This window comes from Engystomops pustulosus, chromosome 1 (genome assembly GCF_040894005.1).
Source record: "Engystomops pustulosus chromosome 1, aEngPut4.maternal, whole genome shotgun sequence".
Taxonomy (NCBI): domain Eukaryota; kingdom Metazoa; phylum Chordata; class Amphibia; order Anura; family Leptodactylidae; genus Engystomops; species Engystomops pustulosus.
Window position 1 is genome coordinate 117,601,564 of NC_092411.1, and position 15,939 is coordinate 117,617,502.

The 15,939-nt window shown below is 38.4% G+C and overlaps 1 protein-coding gene across 3 annotated transcripts in view; it reads right to left on the reverse strand.

Annotated features, from left to right (window-relative positions):
- Positions 1-2,084: 2,084 nt before the first annotated feature.
- SMC5 (structural maintenance of chromosomes 5) overlaps positions 2,085-15,939 on the reverse strand; it is a 79,409-nt gene continuing 65,554 nt past the window's right edge. For all 3 annotated transcript variants that reach the window (XM_072151081.1, XM_072151063.1, XM_072151072.1), the window contains 6 exons: positions 10,975-11,070; positions 10,519-10,623; positions 8,501-8,620; positions 7,340-7,519; positions 7,169-7,264; positions 2,085-2,941 (listed from right to left, as the gene is read on the reverse strand). In XM_072151081.1, coding sequence (XP_072007182.1) covers positions 2,804-2,941; positions 7,169-7,264; positions 7,340-7,519; positions 8,501-8,620; positions 10,519-10,623; positions 10,975-11,070 — 735 coding nt within the window. In that variant the 3' untranslated portion in view covers positions 2,085-2,803. The remainder of the gene's footprint in view (positions 2,942-7,168; positions 7,265-7,339; positions 7,520-8,500; positions 8,621-10,518; positions 10,624-10,974; positions 11,071-15,939) is intronic.

Consider the following 15,939-nt stretch of genomic DNA (forward strand, 5'->3'; position numbering starts at 1 on the left):
TGAGCTCTGATTGGTAGCCATGGGCAACTAGAACATTTCTGATAAATCTCCCCATAGACAAACTGTCAGAGAGAGAGAGAGAGATACACACACACAGTCAGAGCGACCGACACAGTCAGTGAGACAGAGACACACAGAGACAGACACAGAGAGAGTCAAACACACACAGACACTGTGAGAGAGACACACATACGGACTGTCAGAGAGGGACACACAGAGACAGTTGAAGAGACAAATGACTGTTGGAGAGAGACACACAGACAGAGAGAGATGGATACATATAAAATATTTTTTGTTAACCCATTCTATTTTGTTATAGCTAAGAGCAGTTATTTACTATCCCAGGCAACGCCGTGAGCTACAGCTAGTATATTATAAAATATAATGCATGTTTAGTATAGTATAGTATAGTTATACTTTAATCACTGCTTTAGTCTGTGGAGAATTGTTCTTTGTTTACTCTCTTAATTGGTAGTAATTTTGTTTATCGATTTTTAAAATCAATTTAATTTTAATTTTATGATGGTCATATATTATTCATTCTTCTTGCAGTGGCAATGCTAGATTTCACCCTGTGGCCGTATTATACAGAAACAGTATGGTGGTATCAATATGGTATGGTGGTATTATACAGAAACAGTGTGGTAATTTATGGAGTGGTCAGTGTTGTGGTATTATTCAGTCATCATTATGTAGCATTTGTAGTGGTTATGGTATGGCGGTGTTATCTGGGTGCAGCTTATATAGTATTATGCATAATAGTAGTCTTTGCATCATGGAGATTGTTCAGTAACAGTACAGTGATATTGATCACTGTATGGCAGTAATTTTGGTCCTGGTGCAGTCATATTATTGGTCTTAAAATAGAAACATTACAAAATCAGTATCTTTTGTCAATATGGCTACAGGGACCGTTTTAAACACAGACAGTGTGTAAACCTCCGCTCTCAACTGCCTAGTTGTGTAGTAAACCTCTTGGCGAGCAATTTAGCTGATAGACATGATTTCACTACCCACTCTAAGGTCTCATTCATACAAAAGTATTTTCTTTCAATATTTGTCAAAACCAGAAGTGGAATATAGATAGTAGCTCTTCAGAATTTCTTGCAGTTTATATATTTAGGTTCATTCCACACCAGGGAAATTTGTTGTTATGTATCTCCATTATTGGGTCTTACCACTGACGGCCATCATGGTCGCCTTAATTTGTAGTGGTGAAAATGAGAAACCAGACTTCTACAGGCTAGAACGGTGTTTAGTGACGAATCCTAGTTCTCTTTGGGATTGCGGTGAGTGAATATAGTTTGCTGTGGAGTAACACAATGCCCCAACAGCTGGCGTAATTAAGGAGGACATTGCATACAACAGTCTGACACAAGTATTGATACAAGGGAAACCAAAAGCTAAGCCATTTATGGTGCCATTTAGGATGCCAGCTACAGCAACCGACGAGTGAGCGGGATTATAGGGCCCCAGTTACATCTTTGGTGAAGTGTACTGCAGAAAACCTTCCAGAACCTGTGCGCCTCTATGCCATATAATCTTTTATCCAAGCTAGAGGCAGCTCAATATCGCAATCATAAAGATTCCCCAATAAACATAGCATTTCATTCATATATTCTAAACATATCACTACCTACACATATAAAGTTTCATTCCATTCCAACCCCTACTTCTTGGTATTTTTTTGTCAATGAGTCTATATAGAATAATAAAAGAGATTCCAGGATTTACAAATTTCTGGGCAGCATAACACTCTTGTCATCCAGTCCAGCTGGCATCTTCCATCACTGCCAGTCTTTATTTGCATACAGAATCAGGAGCATTGACATCCCCACAAAAGCACTTGACCAATCCAGCCCAACACTGCCAAGGCTACTGATCAGTGGTCACTGCACTCAACCAGAGGGTGGACGAAAGAGAAATACACATAAAATTCCTTTGGCGTTTCATAAGAGACTCGGCTGCCAATAAATAAAATCAAGGTCAACCCCTTTAGTCCAGACTTCAAGGTTAGGCAGATATTAAAGGTACAACGGGGTCAGTTGACATATCTAAACAAAATACAACCACACATTTCAGTCTATGAATTAAGTAACAACAAGATTTATTATTATTTAACTTTCAGAAAATTTTACAAAAATGTACAAAATAAGTATACTCTTTACCAGAAAATTCCTGTATATGAACTTTTTAATGAACATAAAATAGTAAGTATAAGAATCTTGCTCTTCTAGCCAAACTTTCCAAAATTTCACTTCACCGTCTGTCCAAAGATGTAACAAGCACGCCTTAGAAAACGTCCCGCTTGTAAGGGCCCACACTTGACATAATGTTATGCCAGAAGCACAAGAACGGTAGCAGGTAATTTAATTTTATAAACAGCAGGAGAAAATTCTGCCGGGTTTGAGAGAGCAATAGGTGTCTGGAAAAGCAAATAACTTTCAGGACTGCAGAACAGAAATCTTTAGTGTGAATGGTTGCAAGAAACACAACAGGGTTTGCAGTTTCAGCAGAAAACCAGATATGGGCAGCATTAGGGGGTGAAAAAAACCTATACTTGGTCCTCTGAAGGGCACTGCTCCTGATGACGTGTGCAATAAATAAGAAGAAGCCATTAAGTACAGCCCAAGTCTGAGCCTTGGCTTTCATCATGATCAGCATGTTCTATAGGAGCTAGTGATACCCTCTGGATATGAAAGTATTCCTTTTTATTAGATTTCACTCAAAATCTTTATTAATCCCAAAAGGGCAATACTTATAAATTTTCTACAGTAAGGCGGAAAGTCCCAGGAGAAGGCATCTACTCTGTGACGGCAGCTACTCTTCGACGTCTTCTGTGAAAAGCTTTTAAATTCCATTTTGTGGGCTCCAGCATGAAAGGACCATTGTAGACAAACAGCACTGTCATTTTTTCAGCATATGTTAGATTTTGGAGCAGCTACAGGTTACAAAAAAAAAAAAAAAAGTTAATATACATTGTCCCCTTTTTTACATTTAATATTTTATTTCCATGTAACATGGGACATACATCATGAAAGTGAATAAGTCCATAAGTGTTTATGTAAATGTATTGAACATTTACATTGGAAGGATCCTAGGAGATCAGATGTAATCTATGACAATCCTGACAGCACACACTGCATTTTCCTACAGCACCGCCAAGTGATGCAAGAAAAGGGTCTGCAACAAAGGGTCTTCAGCGACTCTCATGCTTGAGTTGAAATCTCAGAGTTAAATTTCTCCCGAGGGAGAAAAGCAAACTTTAAAAGGCCAAGTAAAGACCCATATAATACTTACCCTGTTAAAGTTTGGTATAAGTGGCCAACCATTAACACTAGCTATGCAGCTAGGAAATATATTTAAAAAAAAAAGCACTTCTGCCATGTGGCAACCTTATGCTAAGACATCTACACACACTATCCTATATTCCACAAAAAGGTTATATTAGAAATATTTGCTAACCTATTGAAGAGGATAAAGAAATAGAGATAGACTTATGACCCTTTACTTGAAGTTGTCAGTAAGTTAAATCTCCAGTTTTCTTTGAACACCTGGAGTTGGACAGTTTCTGTCCAACTTCTCAGCAGTGGTCAAACAGTCCACAAGGATGAAGGATTATAAGCCAAGCACACTTACATACAGAGCGCAGGATCCACTCTTCTTTTAGCTTCTTAATCCCTGTTTATTTTTATTTATTAATTTTTTTAAGATTTTTACATTTATACAAATGAGTCTCAGTGGCTCTGAGCTCCATAGGTGTTAATGGATCCTGGAGCCCCTCAGGCTCATTTGCACAATTTTAAGAGGCTAGAGGGGACACACACCAGTAAGTGTGCCTCTTTTACAATCCTTCATCCTTCATCTTCTGCAAGTTTCCCCTATCTGCACACAGGATCATTGCTATTTCTGATTTAGATTACTGAATATATATTTTTATTTAACAGGATAAGTATAATGAAAAGTATCAAAATAATGAAAGGATCTGAGGACCTTCTGAATGCAGTGTATAAACTTTTTGTTTGTCCTTGGCACAGGTTATGTGCAAAAACCATAAAAGGGAGTCACTCCAGGATTGAAATACTGATCACCTATTCTTAACCCCTTGGCAACAAACTTGCTTTGGGCAAAGATGTCCAAGCACTTTATGTTGAATTTTAATCCTAATCTCTCTTTATCGCCAAAACTTTTAGTAGGTTCAGACATCATACTGAAATTTTTATGTGGGTTGAGCTGAATATTTATTGGAATCATTTTCGTAGTACATAATGTTTATGGGTGAACTTTTATTAACTCTTTCCCACAAGCAAGTTTGGTGCATCGAACTTGCATTGCATTGTGTACTTCTGCAATGGCCTCCCCAAACGCTCAGAAAACGGAACTGAACTCACCATGTCAGTTCAGTTTCGGGTTTCTAAGTGTTCGAGCCGGACATTGCAGCAAGCACTTAATGTAAGTTTGATACGGGTTAGACACTTTAGACTCACTTGTTGTCAAGAGGCCTTAATTTACAGCAGGGGTCTCAAACTCAATTTACCTGGGGGCCGCTGGAGGTAGATTCTGGGTAAGGCTGGGCCGCATCAAGTTTTCCACACAAAATGCGCTTACAAAATATCATTATTCAGATTCAAATGTCATGGCGTCTCCCAGCGCAAGGAAAGCCCCGAGCGGGGAGACGTGTTTTCTCTATGAACGCGTCCTGTGCACCGAGGGGTCCCAAGCTCCTACCGCACTGAGCCCAGGACACTCCATCCCCCCCGGTACTTGCCTCCCATCGAAGAAGATGAAGTCGCCGCTCTGACCAAGTGCGTTCAGAGCGGCGACTTCATCTTCTTCAAGTACCGGAGGGAAGGGGATTAACCGGTTACGGGCCCTTTCCTGTTTTTTCATGTCCATTTTTCACTCCCCACCTTCAAAAATCTATAACTTTTTTATTTTTACACGTAAAGAGCTGTGTGACGGCTTGTTTTCTGCGTAACAAATTGCACTTCATAGTGATGGTATTTAATATTCCATGCCATGTACTTGGAAGCGGGAAAAAAATTCCAAATGCAATGAAAATGATGAAAAAAACGCATTTGCGCCATTTTCTTGTGGGCTTGGATATTACGTCTTTCACTGAGCGCCCCAAATGACATGTCTACTTTATTCTTTGGGTCGGTACGATTAAGGGGATACCAAATTTGTTATAGGTTTATAATGTTTTTTACAAAAATTAAAACCTCCTGTACAAAAATTATTTTTTTGATTTTGCCAACTTCTGGCGCTAATAACTTTTTCATACTTTGGTGTACGGAGCTGTGGGTGGTGTCATTTTTTGCGAAATTTGATAATATTTTCAATGATATCATTTTTAGGACTGTACGACCTTTTGATCACTTTTTATAGATTTTTTATATTTTTCAAAATGGCAAAAAAGTGCCATTTTCGACTTTGGGCGCTATTTTCCGTTACGGGGTTAAACGCATTGAAAAAACGTTATCATATTTTGATAGATCGGGCATTTTCGGACGCGTCGATACCTGATGTGTTTATGATTTTTACTGTTTATTTATATTTATGTCAGTTCTAGGGAAAGGGGGGTGATTTGAAATTTTAGGTTTTTTTATTATCATTTTTTTTTTTTTTTTTAACTTTTTTGTATTTTTATTTATACTATTTTTCAGACTCCCTAGGGTACTTTAACCCTAGGTTGTCTGATCGATCCTATCATATACTGCCATACTACAGTAATATGCAATATGCAGCAAAGACTTACCGGCTATGGAGAGGGCTCGGCCCGTGAGCCCTCTCCATGCAGCGCGACCTGCCCTCTCCATGCAGGTGGGGGCCGCAAAATATTGTCCCACGGGCCGCGAGTTTGAGACCCCTGATTTACAGTCTTATATCATTTATACTGCAGGGTAAACTTTCTTCCCCTAATTTAAATCATATCACTACAAAAAAAAAACAAAGTTTCCATGTCATCATATTCAAGACTAATGGTTACATTTCTCTACCTACATGGCTGTGTTTGGGCTGTTTTTTTTTGTTGTGAGACAACTTTTTTACTGTTACCAATTGGAAGTAGTTTTAATATTTCTTCCATTTTTATTAAAGTTGCATATTTTTTGTTTTATTTTCTTGTAACTTTTAAAAAATTCTTTCAACTTTTTTTCAGTTTTAATTTGTCTTGCATAGGGACTTGAACATGCTATCACTTTGACACTTGTATTGTACATTAGCACTACTCGTGTAGTAAAGTGTATCCTACACAGTCAGTACTACTGATAGACAGCCAAACATGCCTCTGGCAGGGTCTAATAGGCAAACAATAAGGCCCCCACTGTCATCCAGTATAGACTGCACTCCATAATTGCCCAGTGGAGTGCCGGTAGAGTTAAGTAAAGTAATTGCCCTATTATTGGCAAAATGCATGATTCATAATTAAAGATATAATACGTGTCTGTTACAGTTAACTAATCTGAAAAATGTCCTTACTGCTGTATGACTATATACATTATACAGCAGTAAGGGCTATATGCAGAGGGTTCACAGGCTGAGCCCTCTGCATACGCCGCAGGTGTATTTTAGGTATCATAGTATCCCAAGTTTTTGCTTCCAGTATCCCTGTACAATGAACAGGGCGATGCAGGAAATGAGTGCAGGGAGTATGTGTTACTCCCCCCTCCCCCCTTATCTTAACCCAAAAACCAAAGACTTGGAAGGAAATCTACCATTTCATTCTATGCATTATGAACCAAACATACCTTGAGAATGCTGTAGCTACATTTTCCGGCTCAGCGCTTCTCCTCACCCTAATTATGCATGGCTTTAGCCTTGTCCCTCCCAGCATAAGCCTAGAATACATCAGCACTGTGTTGTCCCCGACAGGCAGAAGTAATCAAACGCCGTATCATCTCCCAGCTGCTGTCTAGGAGTCATCCAGCTCAGGTTGATTAGTCCTGTCTGGATAGTTCAGGAAGCTCTGTGTGTAATGTGTTTATGTATGCACCCAGCTTGCCAAGGTCCTGAATGTTATAATTGCTTTTTGAGCAGGGCCACTCGGTTCAGGGATTAAACAAGTCACCTTTCTGCATCAGTGTAGTTATAGCGTTCTCAAGGTATGTGTGGTTTACACTGCATAAAAACAAATAATAGATTTTCTTTAATATAGTGTAATAATTACCTTTGGTGTAATGAAAAAATACTGAGAAGTACTTTCTTTGCAAGCTGTCTTCACCACCATTTCAAATACCCTTCTTTCATTTACTGGATCCATGCCCTTAAAGCAGTAATAGAAAACATTAGTAAAAAGCAAAAGCAGATCATTTTCTCATATAGCCCCTGCATCTATTACCTGATTGATTTCATCCACCACTCGGAACGGGCATCTGTTGAGTTCCTGAAGAGCCATTAAATAGAGCATGGTGGAAACACTCCGCTCGCCTCCACTCTGGTGGTGTGGGTTCAGCTCATGAAGTTGTGTGCTGCTTCTAAACTTCACCCGGATTCTTATTCCATACTTATCATAGTCTTCCTATTGAGATATTTTGAGATAGTTCTAGCAAATAATTTCAAATAAGAAATATGGAAGCCCCCCTCCTTTTAGGAACTTTTGTGTGAAGTATAGTACATCCTAAAACCACTGTTCCACAATGTCAATCCAGTGACATTAACCTCACATTTACCATGTGTTAGTTCGATTGTGGGCTCTCCAGCTTTACTATGATCCCTGAATTCAAAACATTTTTAGTTTACCACGTACTGTATAAGACTGAATAAGGGCTTTTTTTTGGTTATGCAATTACTTTTTTGAGGATCCTATGACTAATGCAGCCAATCACCTGTCTTAGTGGCAACAAGTGCAGGGATGTGATGCATCAGCAATGTTATTGCTGTTCTTATTCATGTGACTGCTGACACTGGTAATTGGCTGTAGCAGTCGCGGCATCCTCTCCACTTACAGTCTGTCTTGGATGGCCGGAGCTGGCGAGTTACCCCCTAACACTGCCCTGAAGTGCTTTTGTTTTTTTTCATATGGGATGGCATTTTTTTTTTTTTTTTTAATTTTGAAAAACACTTATATTTTTTGTAGGTCTCTTGTGACCACTCCAGCCACCATGACATCTCCGCATTCTTAAATTAGGTGGCATGGAGATTGTATAGGGAATAGTTTGAGAATTGTACCTCTGACCAACTAAATCACCTTGGACTGAAACATCTTGGAGGGTAAAATTAAAGGGAAATTAAATATTAATTTTCTGTCTGGTTTCAGCTTTATAAAAAAGTACTGATATTTACTGCACTCCACCCACTCTACAGACTTGTAAAGCTATTTCAAATGTCAAGGACAGGTTTAAGTCAAAGAACTGCAGAAGGAGTTTTCGAACACTCTTATGTGTGTCGGTCATTTACCCCTCCAGAGTACTACAGTGAAAATATATATAAAATGTACACATACACAATTATAGATATAGATAAGACTTCAACATTCGTTTTTTCTTCATCAGTGACTTACCTCATTTTCAGTGTGTAGATCTACTTCACCAACACACTGCATTGACCTGAAGAAACTGCTGAACTGATCATTGATTTTTTCTACCAACTGTTTCAAAGGAATAAGCCAGTCTTCTTTAACCTAAACAAATTTAAATACAAAACTCATATTTCCATAAAAAAGTAAACTGTACAGTATATCTTATCATTTTTTCTAACATTCTCATTTGACAACTTTCTTTTCAGTTTCTATTCAATTGGCCACCCTCACAAGCCATAATCAGGAGATCAGCGGTTGTGAAGCTACCATGCCCTGTATTCCAGAATTATGGCTTTAAAATGTTAAAAATGTTGCAGGTGTCACCTACATCAATTGGTGGTATCTTCGAAAAGACTGATGTGCACACTCCAGATATTCCCAGGAGACTTATATGTGCAGGACATTTTATAAGGTGTGCAACTTACAACAGACTAAAAGCTGTCCTCCAAATGTTGGAGGACATCTTGCGTATGTGGCTGGTTAACAAAGTGCCTGCTATGCTAACTTGTGGCTCTCCACTTACTATTTTGAGAGGCTTTATAGTTTTGTATTGTTGACCCTCTCTTGTAAAGGTTATTTCTACGTAAAAGTTTTTTTATGTCAATTGGTGGTGGGAGTGATTGACAAGGTAAGTCATGATGACAGGCTCCATTAAAATGGGAGAACCAGCTCCGTCACCATTAAGAATAAGGGTATGTATTCTACAATGTAAAAGGAACCTAAACAAACTGTTCTGCGCATGGCGACTGATCTTTACTCTTTTTTGGGCACATCTGAGGCAAGTGTCATCCTGCCTATTTCCAATGCGGCATAGGAAGGCAGGAGTTCTGTGTAAAACATGTGAAATTCTTAGGGCTTCAGACGTGGACACCTGAGGAACAGATGATAAAATTCCCTCCCATTGGTCATCTGAGATGGGGCCTAAATCCACCTCCCATTTTTGCTTTAAATTAAGAGGGAAGTTCTTTAGATAAGCTTCCAGCAGATGGCTATACAATAAAGAGATCAGGCCAGAAGTTTCCCCCTTAGCTGCTGTTATTGTGATCACAGGAGTAGAGTCAGTGGTAAGTTTTGTTGTGGTCACTTGTGTATCCCACGCATGGCGTATCTGCAAAAATTTGTAAAACTGACTATGTGGTAACTGAAACTGCTCCTGCAAATCACAGAAGGCCTTGAATGTGCCCTCCGAATGCAGTTGATGGACGAATTTTACGCCCGCCTGTTCCCAGGGAGTAAAGCCCTCCAGCCTAAAAAACTCCGGCAATTCTTCCAGATAGGGGTGAAAGGGATGCAACCATCAACCTCCAACAATTGCTTGATTTTCCCCCAGACCTTAACCATAAGTGTCAGAGTGAAGATCCTAGCTCCTCCCTGTCCTGGGAACCCAGCTTCGATGGCTGCCAACAAAGGCCTGTGGGGTGTCATTTCACCAATTAGTGCCGCAACTGCCCCACCTCCCTCCTCCGCTCCTCAACCCCTTAGATGTTGTAATTAGGAGGCCAAAAAAATAAATCCAGGGGTTTGGGGCCGCCAGACCTCCAGCCTCTTTAGACCTCTGCAACGTTTAATCCACGCTACCCCTTTTTTCCAAATTAGCTCTCTAAACAGAGACTGGAGTTTATGAAAGAATCGGAGGGGAATCCATATAGGAGTGTTGTGTACAATGTACAGCAATTGGGGCATCAATATCATTTTAGTCACATTGACTCTACCAATTACCGAGAGCGGGAGCTTGCACCATGTTGTGATTTTAGCAGCAAATCTCGCAATGAGAGGGGTCAAATTAAGCTGTAAGTAATCTGAACTCCAAGGTACTTGAATGTGTACCTGAATGGGTGTGTTAGCTACCGTGGAATCTTCTGAGAGGGGATCAATAGGCAATAGTACTGACTTATTCCAGTTTATCCGGAGTCCAGAAAAATCTACAAACTGTCCTATAGTAGCCTGATCTTTACTCTTAATCAAGTGAAACAGTTGATGGTGAGAACATTTTAAAATACCTGCAATATGTTTTGTCTAAAATGTTCCAAATCCGTTCTCTTTCCGTGAAGTTCCTCAGTCAGGTCTTCGATTTCTCTTGTTCGTTTGGTGTAGTCCTCTACAACCTAACAATGTAAACAATGAACAGGACAACTCAGAGGGAGGATTAACCCCTGACCTCTAGACATATTTCCAAATATGCTGCTTATTCCTATCTTCTAGTTTGCCTTTAGTAGAAAATGCAAGATGAAGTGACACATGGCAACACAAACAAATAACAGTTGCCAGGTTAAGCACAGTATTTTTTGGTGCAAGGGAACAGTACGTTCTGTTCTTTCTTAAAGACTCTACTTAAAATTCTAATAGATTCAAATTCTGGCATTTCAAACATATTGTTCCTGCTGCCTAGCTTATTATTACTGAGCTTTAATACAGCGTGGGAGGGTAAGTACTATCAGAAAAAATAGACAACATACAGAAGCATTTAAGCCTGTGAAGCAGGAGGCTCTGGACCGTTCTTCATTTAACACAGCATCTATTTCCTCCAGCGTATTCGGAAGGGACTGGAAAGCCTAAAGTAAAAACACAAAACACAGAAACATACATTTCAATGAGCGTAAAATCATTACTACATTTGCAAGCAATGATAATATTACAAGCTAAAGAAGAATGTGTTGCTGTTCCAAACAAATTGAAGGAAAAGGTACATTCAAAAAACATGCTGCCAGCTACTGTCAACAGAAAAATACAAAGTTATCTAGAGGTGTATAGTAAATGAATGGAGAGGACATCAAAATTCACAGCTGTGTAACAAGGCGGCACAATTTAGGATTATTTCTATCTAAATAATAATGAAAGTGTGCAGAGTATAGTTTGGTCACATCCTCTGAATACACATGCTTTATCTTTCTGTGTGTCATTAACTGGCAGACATCAGCATTACATGTATTTATGATTGTTATTTCCTGTCTCAGTCACATCAATAGAAGCATCTAACAAAGACAAAAAGGAAACATTTCAATAAGATCCATCCAGGTTAAACAAATTATCATAGTGGATTTCCATATAAACTGTCAAACACGGACAATATAGAAGAATGTACAAGTAACCACAAAGACGACTCTACATACCCTTAATCAATATACAGAACAGCAAATACATATAAAAGAATAAAATAGATGCTGACTAGGTACTAGGAAGGAGCGATCGCAATATTGGTAGCTACAAGGTATGCAATGGGCATAGCTGGGGTGAATGAGAGTGTGAATTGTTGCTGTCTAGGACAATACCAATCATCAGTGGTAGGGGCCATGTCTGGTGGCATCATGCCATCTCTCAGAGAGCTTTGATTGACTGATCTGTGCACCCACTGCTGGATAAGGGTTACCACTTGAATGTGGATAACTTTTTTCCCAGCGTTCCCCAATTCCAAACCCTCAGTCCCAGAGGTTCTGTAGCATGCGGCATTGTACGTAAAAACCATAGAGGTCCCCTGGATCCCTTGTTAGGTGGCCACATAGAAAGAAGGGACATCAAGGCGCTCTGCAATCAGGACATGGTGTAGGTCAAATATAAGGACAAAAGCAATGTCCTTGTTCTGACCACAATTCATGGGGACTCCAGCACCCCCACCACTGTACAGGGCAACACCAGCGCTTTCCCCAAGCCAGACAGCATCCTGTCTTACAGTAAACACATGGGTGGGTTTGATCTTTCAGATCAAGTGCTGAAGCCGCACAATGCCCAACGGAAAATGAAGATATGGTACAAAAGCCCCGGCCATGAACATTGTACATTGTCCCCTGGTATATTCCACCTCCTTATACGCAACGCATTCACAATTTAGGTCCAACCTTTGTTTCAAATTCATTTCGGTAAAAGGAATTATTGTTACAACTATTAGGTCAAATTGATCACCATACCCCTCTATTTCATTGCAGGATGTAGTTTGCAAACAAGGGTCAATTGTGGGTTTTATGTTTTTTATTTAGGTTTTCTATTCCCCTCCCCCAATTCTCTGGATTTATTAGCACATCCTTTAGAATTCTCCAAGTTTTGCTTATTTATTATTATTATTTATTTATACTCCAAGTGCTTTATCATTGCGGAGCACAGTTGTATTTTCTGGCTAGAGTTTAGGATCACATGTAGGGTCTTTCTCACATCAGGAAACATGGCTTTAAAATCAGAGACCTGACATTCTACAGTGGCACAAACTGGACATCACATAACGGGAACCGCATACGTGGGAACATCACATAATGGGCACTGAACTTTCCAGAAATAATTGCAATTTCCATCTTGGGCATCTATTGCACATCATATTTGGAAATCACTTGTATGTTCAAAATGCTAATTTCACCACAGCACATATTACACCGTGCTGCATGTACACCAATTGGAGAATTTAACAATTAGGGTCACTTTTCGGGTTTTCCTTTGTTTTCTACCACTGGGCCTCTCCAAATGCATCCTCACACATGTGAAGGATTTCTGTCAAATTTGGCTTTTAAAAGGCAAATGCCCCTCTTTCCCTTTACTGTGCACCCATAAAGCATTTTATATGCACATGTAGGGTACTTCTACATTGGGGAGAAATAGTTTTACACTTTTTTGGCATTATTTAAATTTTTATCCCTTGTGGCTTACAAAAATTAGGGGTAAAAATGACTTTTATAAAAAATAAATTTCACCTTTTTAATTTTTACGACCTAATTTGATCATTCACCTGTAGGGGCAAATACACATATTACACATTGCTAAATTCACTAAGGGGTGTGCGTTCAAAAATTAAGGTCACTTTTCTGGTTCTCTTCGGTTTGTACCACTAGGGCTCTTCAAATGGATGTAAAAGATTTCTGTCAAATTTGGCTTCTAAACGGCAAACATCATTCTCCTTCTACTGTGCGCCCATACAACATTGTATATACACATGCTGAGTACTTCCACACTCAGGAGCAATAGTTTTACACATTTCTGGGGGTTACATTACATTTTATCCCTTGTGACTATAAAAAATTAGGGATAAAAATGACCTTTTTAGGAATATTTGGGGTAAATACACTAGGGCTCTCTGAATGCATCCTGACACATGAAAACCTTTTCAGGCAAGTGCAAACCTGTGTCCATACAGCAGGGTACAGTGACAAAATGGGTATTGGCATTGCACTAAATATTGTAAAATGCATTTTCCTTTTTAACCCATTGTGAAGGTGCAAATTTGTGTGTTCAATGAATATATTGTAAGATAGAATTACATTTTGCTAATTTCACTTTCATTTATTTTTCACCCTCATGAAACGCTCATAGGGTTAACAAACTTCCCAAAGGTTGTTTGGAATATTTTTGAGGAGTGCAGTTTCTAAAATGGTGTCATTTGTATGGGTTTTATGAAGGCCTTCCAGCAGGCCTTATAAAATCACTTCTAACTAAATTGGCTCTCCAAAAGTAGGTTTTGATGATTTTTGTGGGTTTTCGTAGGTTTTGATGAAAAATCGCACCTAAAAAGTTATAAGCCTCCTAACAACCTAAACAAAAGGAAAGGATATTTGAAAAATGATGCCAAGTTAAAGCAGACATAAGGGAAATGTTATTTATCAAAGTTATTTTGGTGATATGACCAACTTTCCAAAAAGTAGAACATTTTAAATTTGGAAAACGGGGTTTTTTAAAATTTTCGCCAAATTTCCGTTTATTTCATTAAAAAATACTAAACAAATTGCTTAAAATTTCCCAACCAACATAAAGTACACGAAGTGTCACGAAAAAAAAAAACAAACAAACAATCTCAAAATCAACTGGATATGTTAAAGCGTTCCAAAGTTATAACCACTTTAAATGACACAAGTCAGATTTCAAAAAAGGGCCGTGTCAGGAAGAGACTGGGCTTGAGCTTACAGTTGTCCTATAAATCATTTTTGCTTGATACAATCAAAAAGCTTCCATTTGCATTGGCCTACAATGGATAGTCAGTTGGAAACAGATCCGTATTAACATAATACATGTAAAAAAAAAAAAAAATAGTTAAAAAAATATGTAAAAACTATACAAAAATAGAAGATTGAGGGAAATTTAAATATAACATCTTTTTTATAGCTTTCTTTCTACACATTGTTATGCAAAGTTTCAAAATGTTACAAAAAGTGTATTTTTACTGTCTGAGGAGACCAAAAAGGTTTCCGACTAAGGCTAGTTCCTTTCCAAGCTCTTTTCTTATTTGTATGCTTCTGCACCTTTTTATGGTATTATTTAATTTTAAGTCTAATACTTTCTTATATAGCAATATAAATTTGTGTTACATTCGGCTTCTACTTGTTTTTAAAATCCCAATGGTACACTTCTGGAAAACATGGCAACAGAATGCTAAAAATAAATATTTAAATAGAAATAAAATATTTATCAAATCCTTAAAAAGGTTTAACACAATGTAAGCCTCCCTTAAAAGGAGTAAGCAGCATGTGGTTCCTTCCAAACCTCCTGCTTAAGTCATGTCCAAGGTATTTTCATACAAGTACCTGGGTAACCATTTGTCTCTATAGGATTATACATATTAATTGAAATCAGGTTGGAGAGAAAAGCTACAATTGGCCAATTTTGTTTTGTTTACAAAGAAATTAAGCTAAATGCTCTAGTATTTTTTAAGAAAATATGACCTTAAAGTGCTCATCTAGTGCAGAGCTTAAAAGGTAGTCAGTACCAACACGGCATGATAACCGTTTTTTCTCTTTTAGATCTTGCTCCTTGGCTTTTTCTCATCTCAGATCCATTAGGCCAAAGCAACAATTTCTAGCTACAATTTAGCTAAAACATCTACTCTCACTGGGTCTGAGAAACATCCCCTACAGCTGCATGAACTAATGACAAGACAGATGATGTATCTGAGAGTACATCAGACTAAGTATAGTGTGGAAGATAGACCGTTTTACAATGCCAGATTGTCTAGTCTAACTTTGCACCTCTATTAGTTTTGGGTCATAAAATGCACCAAAATTTAACAGCCCAGACCCCCGATTTGGCATTATTCGCTTAGAAAGTTTGCAGATACAACAAAGAATCTGTTACTGGGTTCACCGTCGGGGAATAACCATTTTTATGTTTTGATAGAACCCGCTCAACACTACTTTAACTAAATGTGCAATAGAAGACCTACAATATAATATGTAGATTATCTATCACTGTGGAAAACTTGGAATATTGGCCCACTCAGACATATTCAACTTAAGAACATACCTATGGAACCTATCTTGTACGTTACCTGGAGACTGCCTGGTGTATGTGTGTGTATGATGTATGTATATGTGTAATGTATATATATCACACATACATACACACACCAGGCAGTCCCTGGGTTACATACAAGATAGGTTCTATAGGTATGTTCTTAAGTTGAATTTGTATGAAAGTCGAAACTGTACATTTTATAATTGAAGATCCAGACAAAT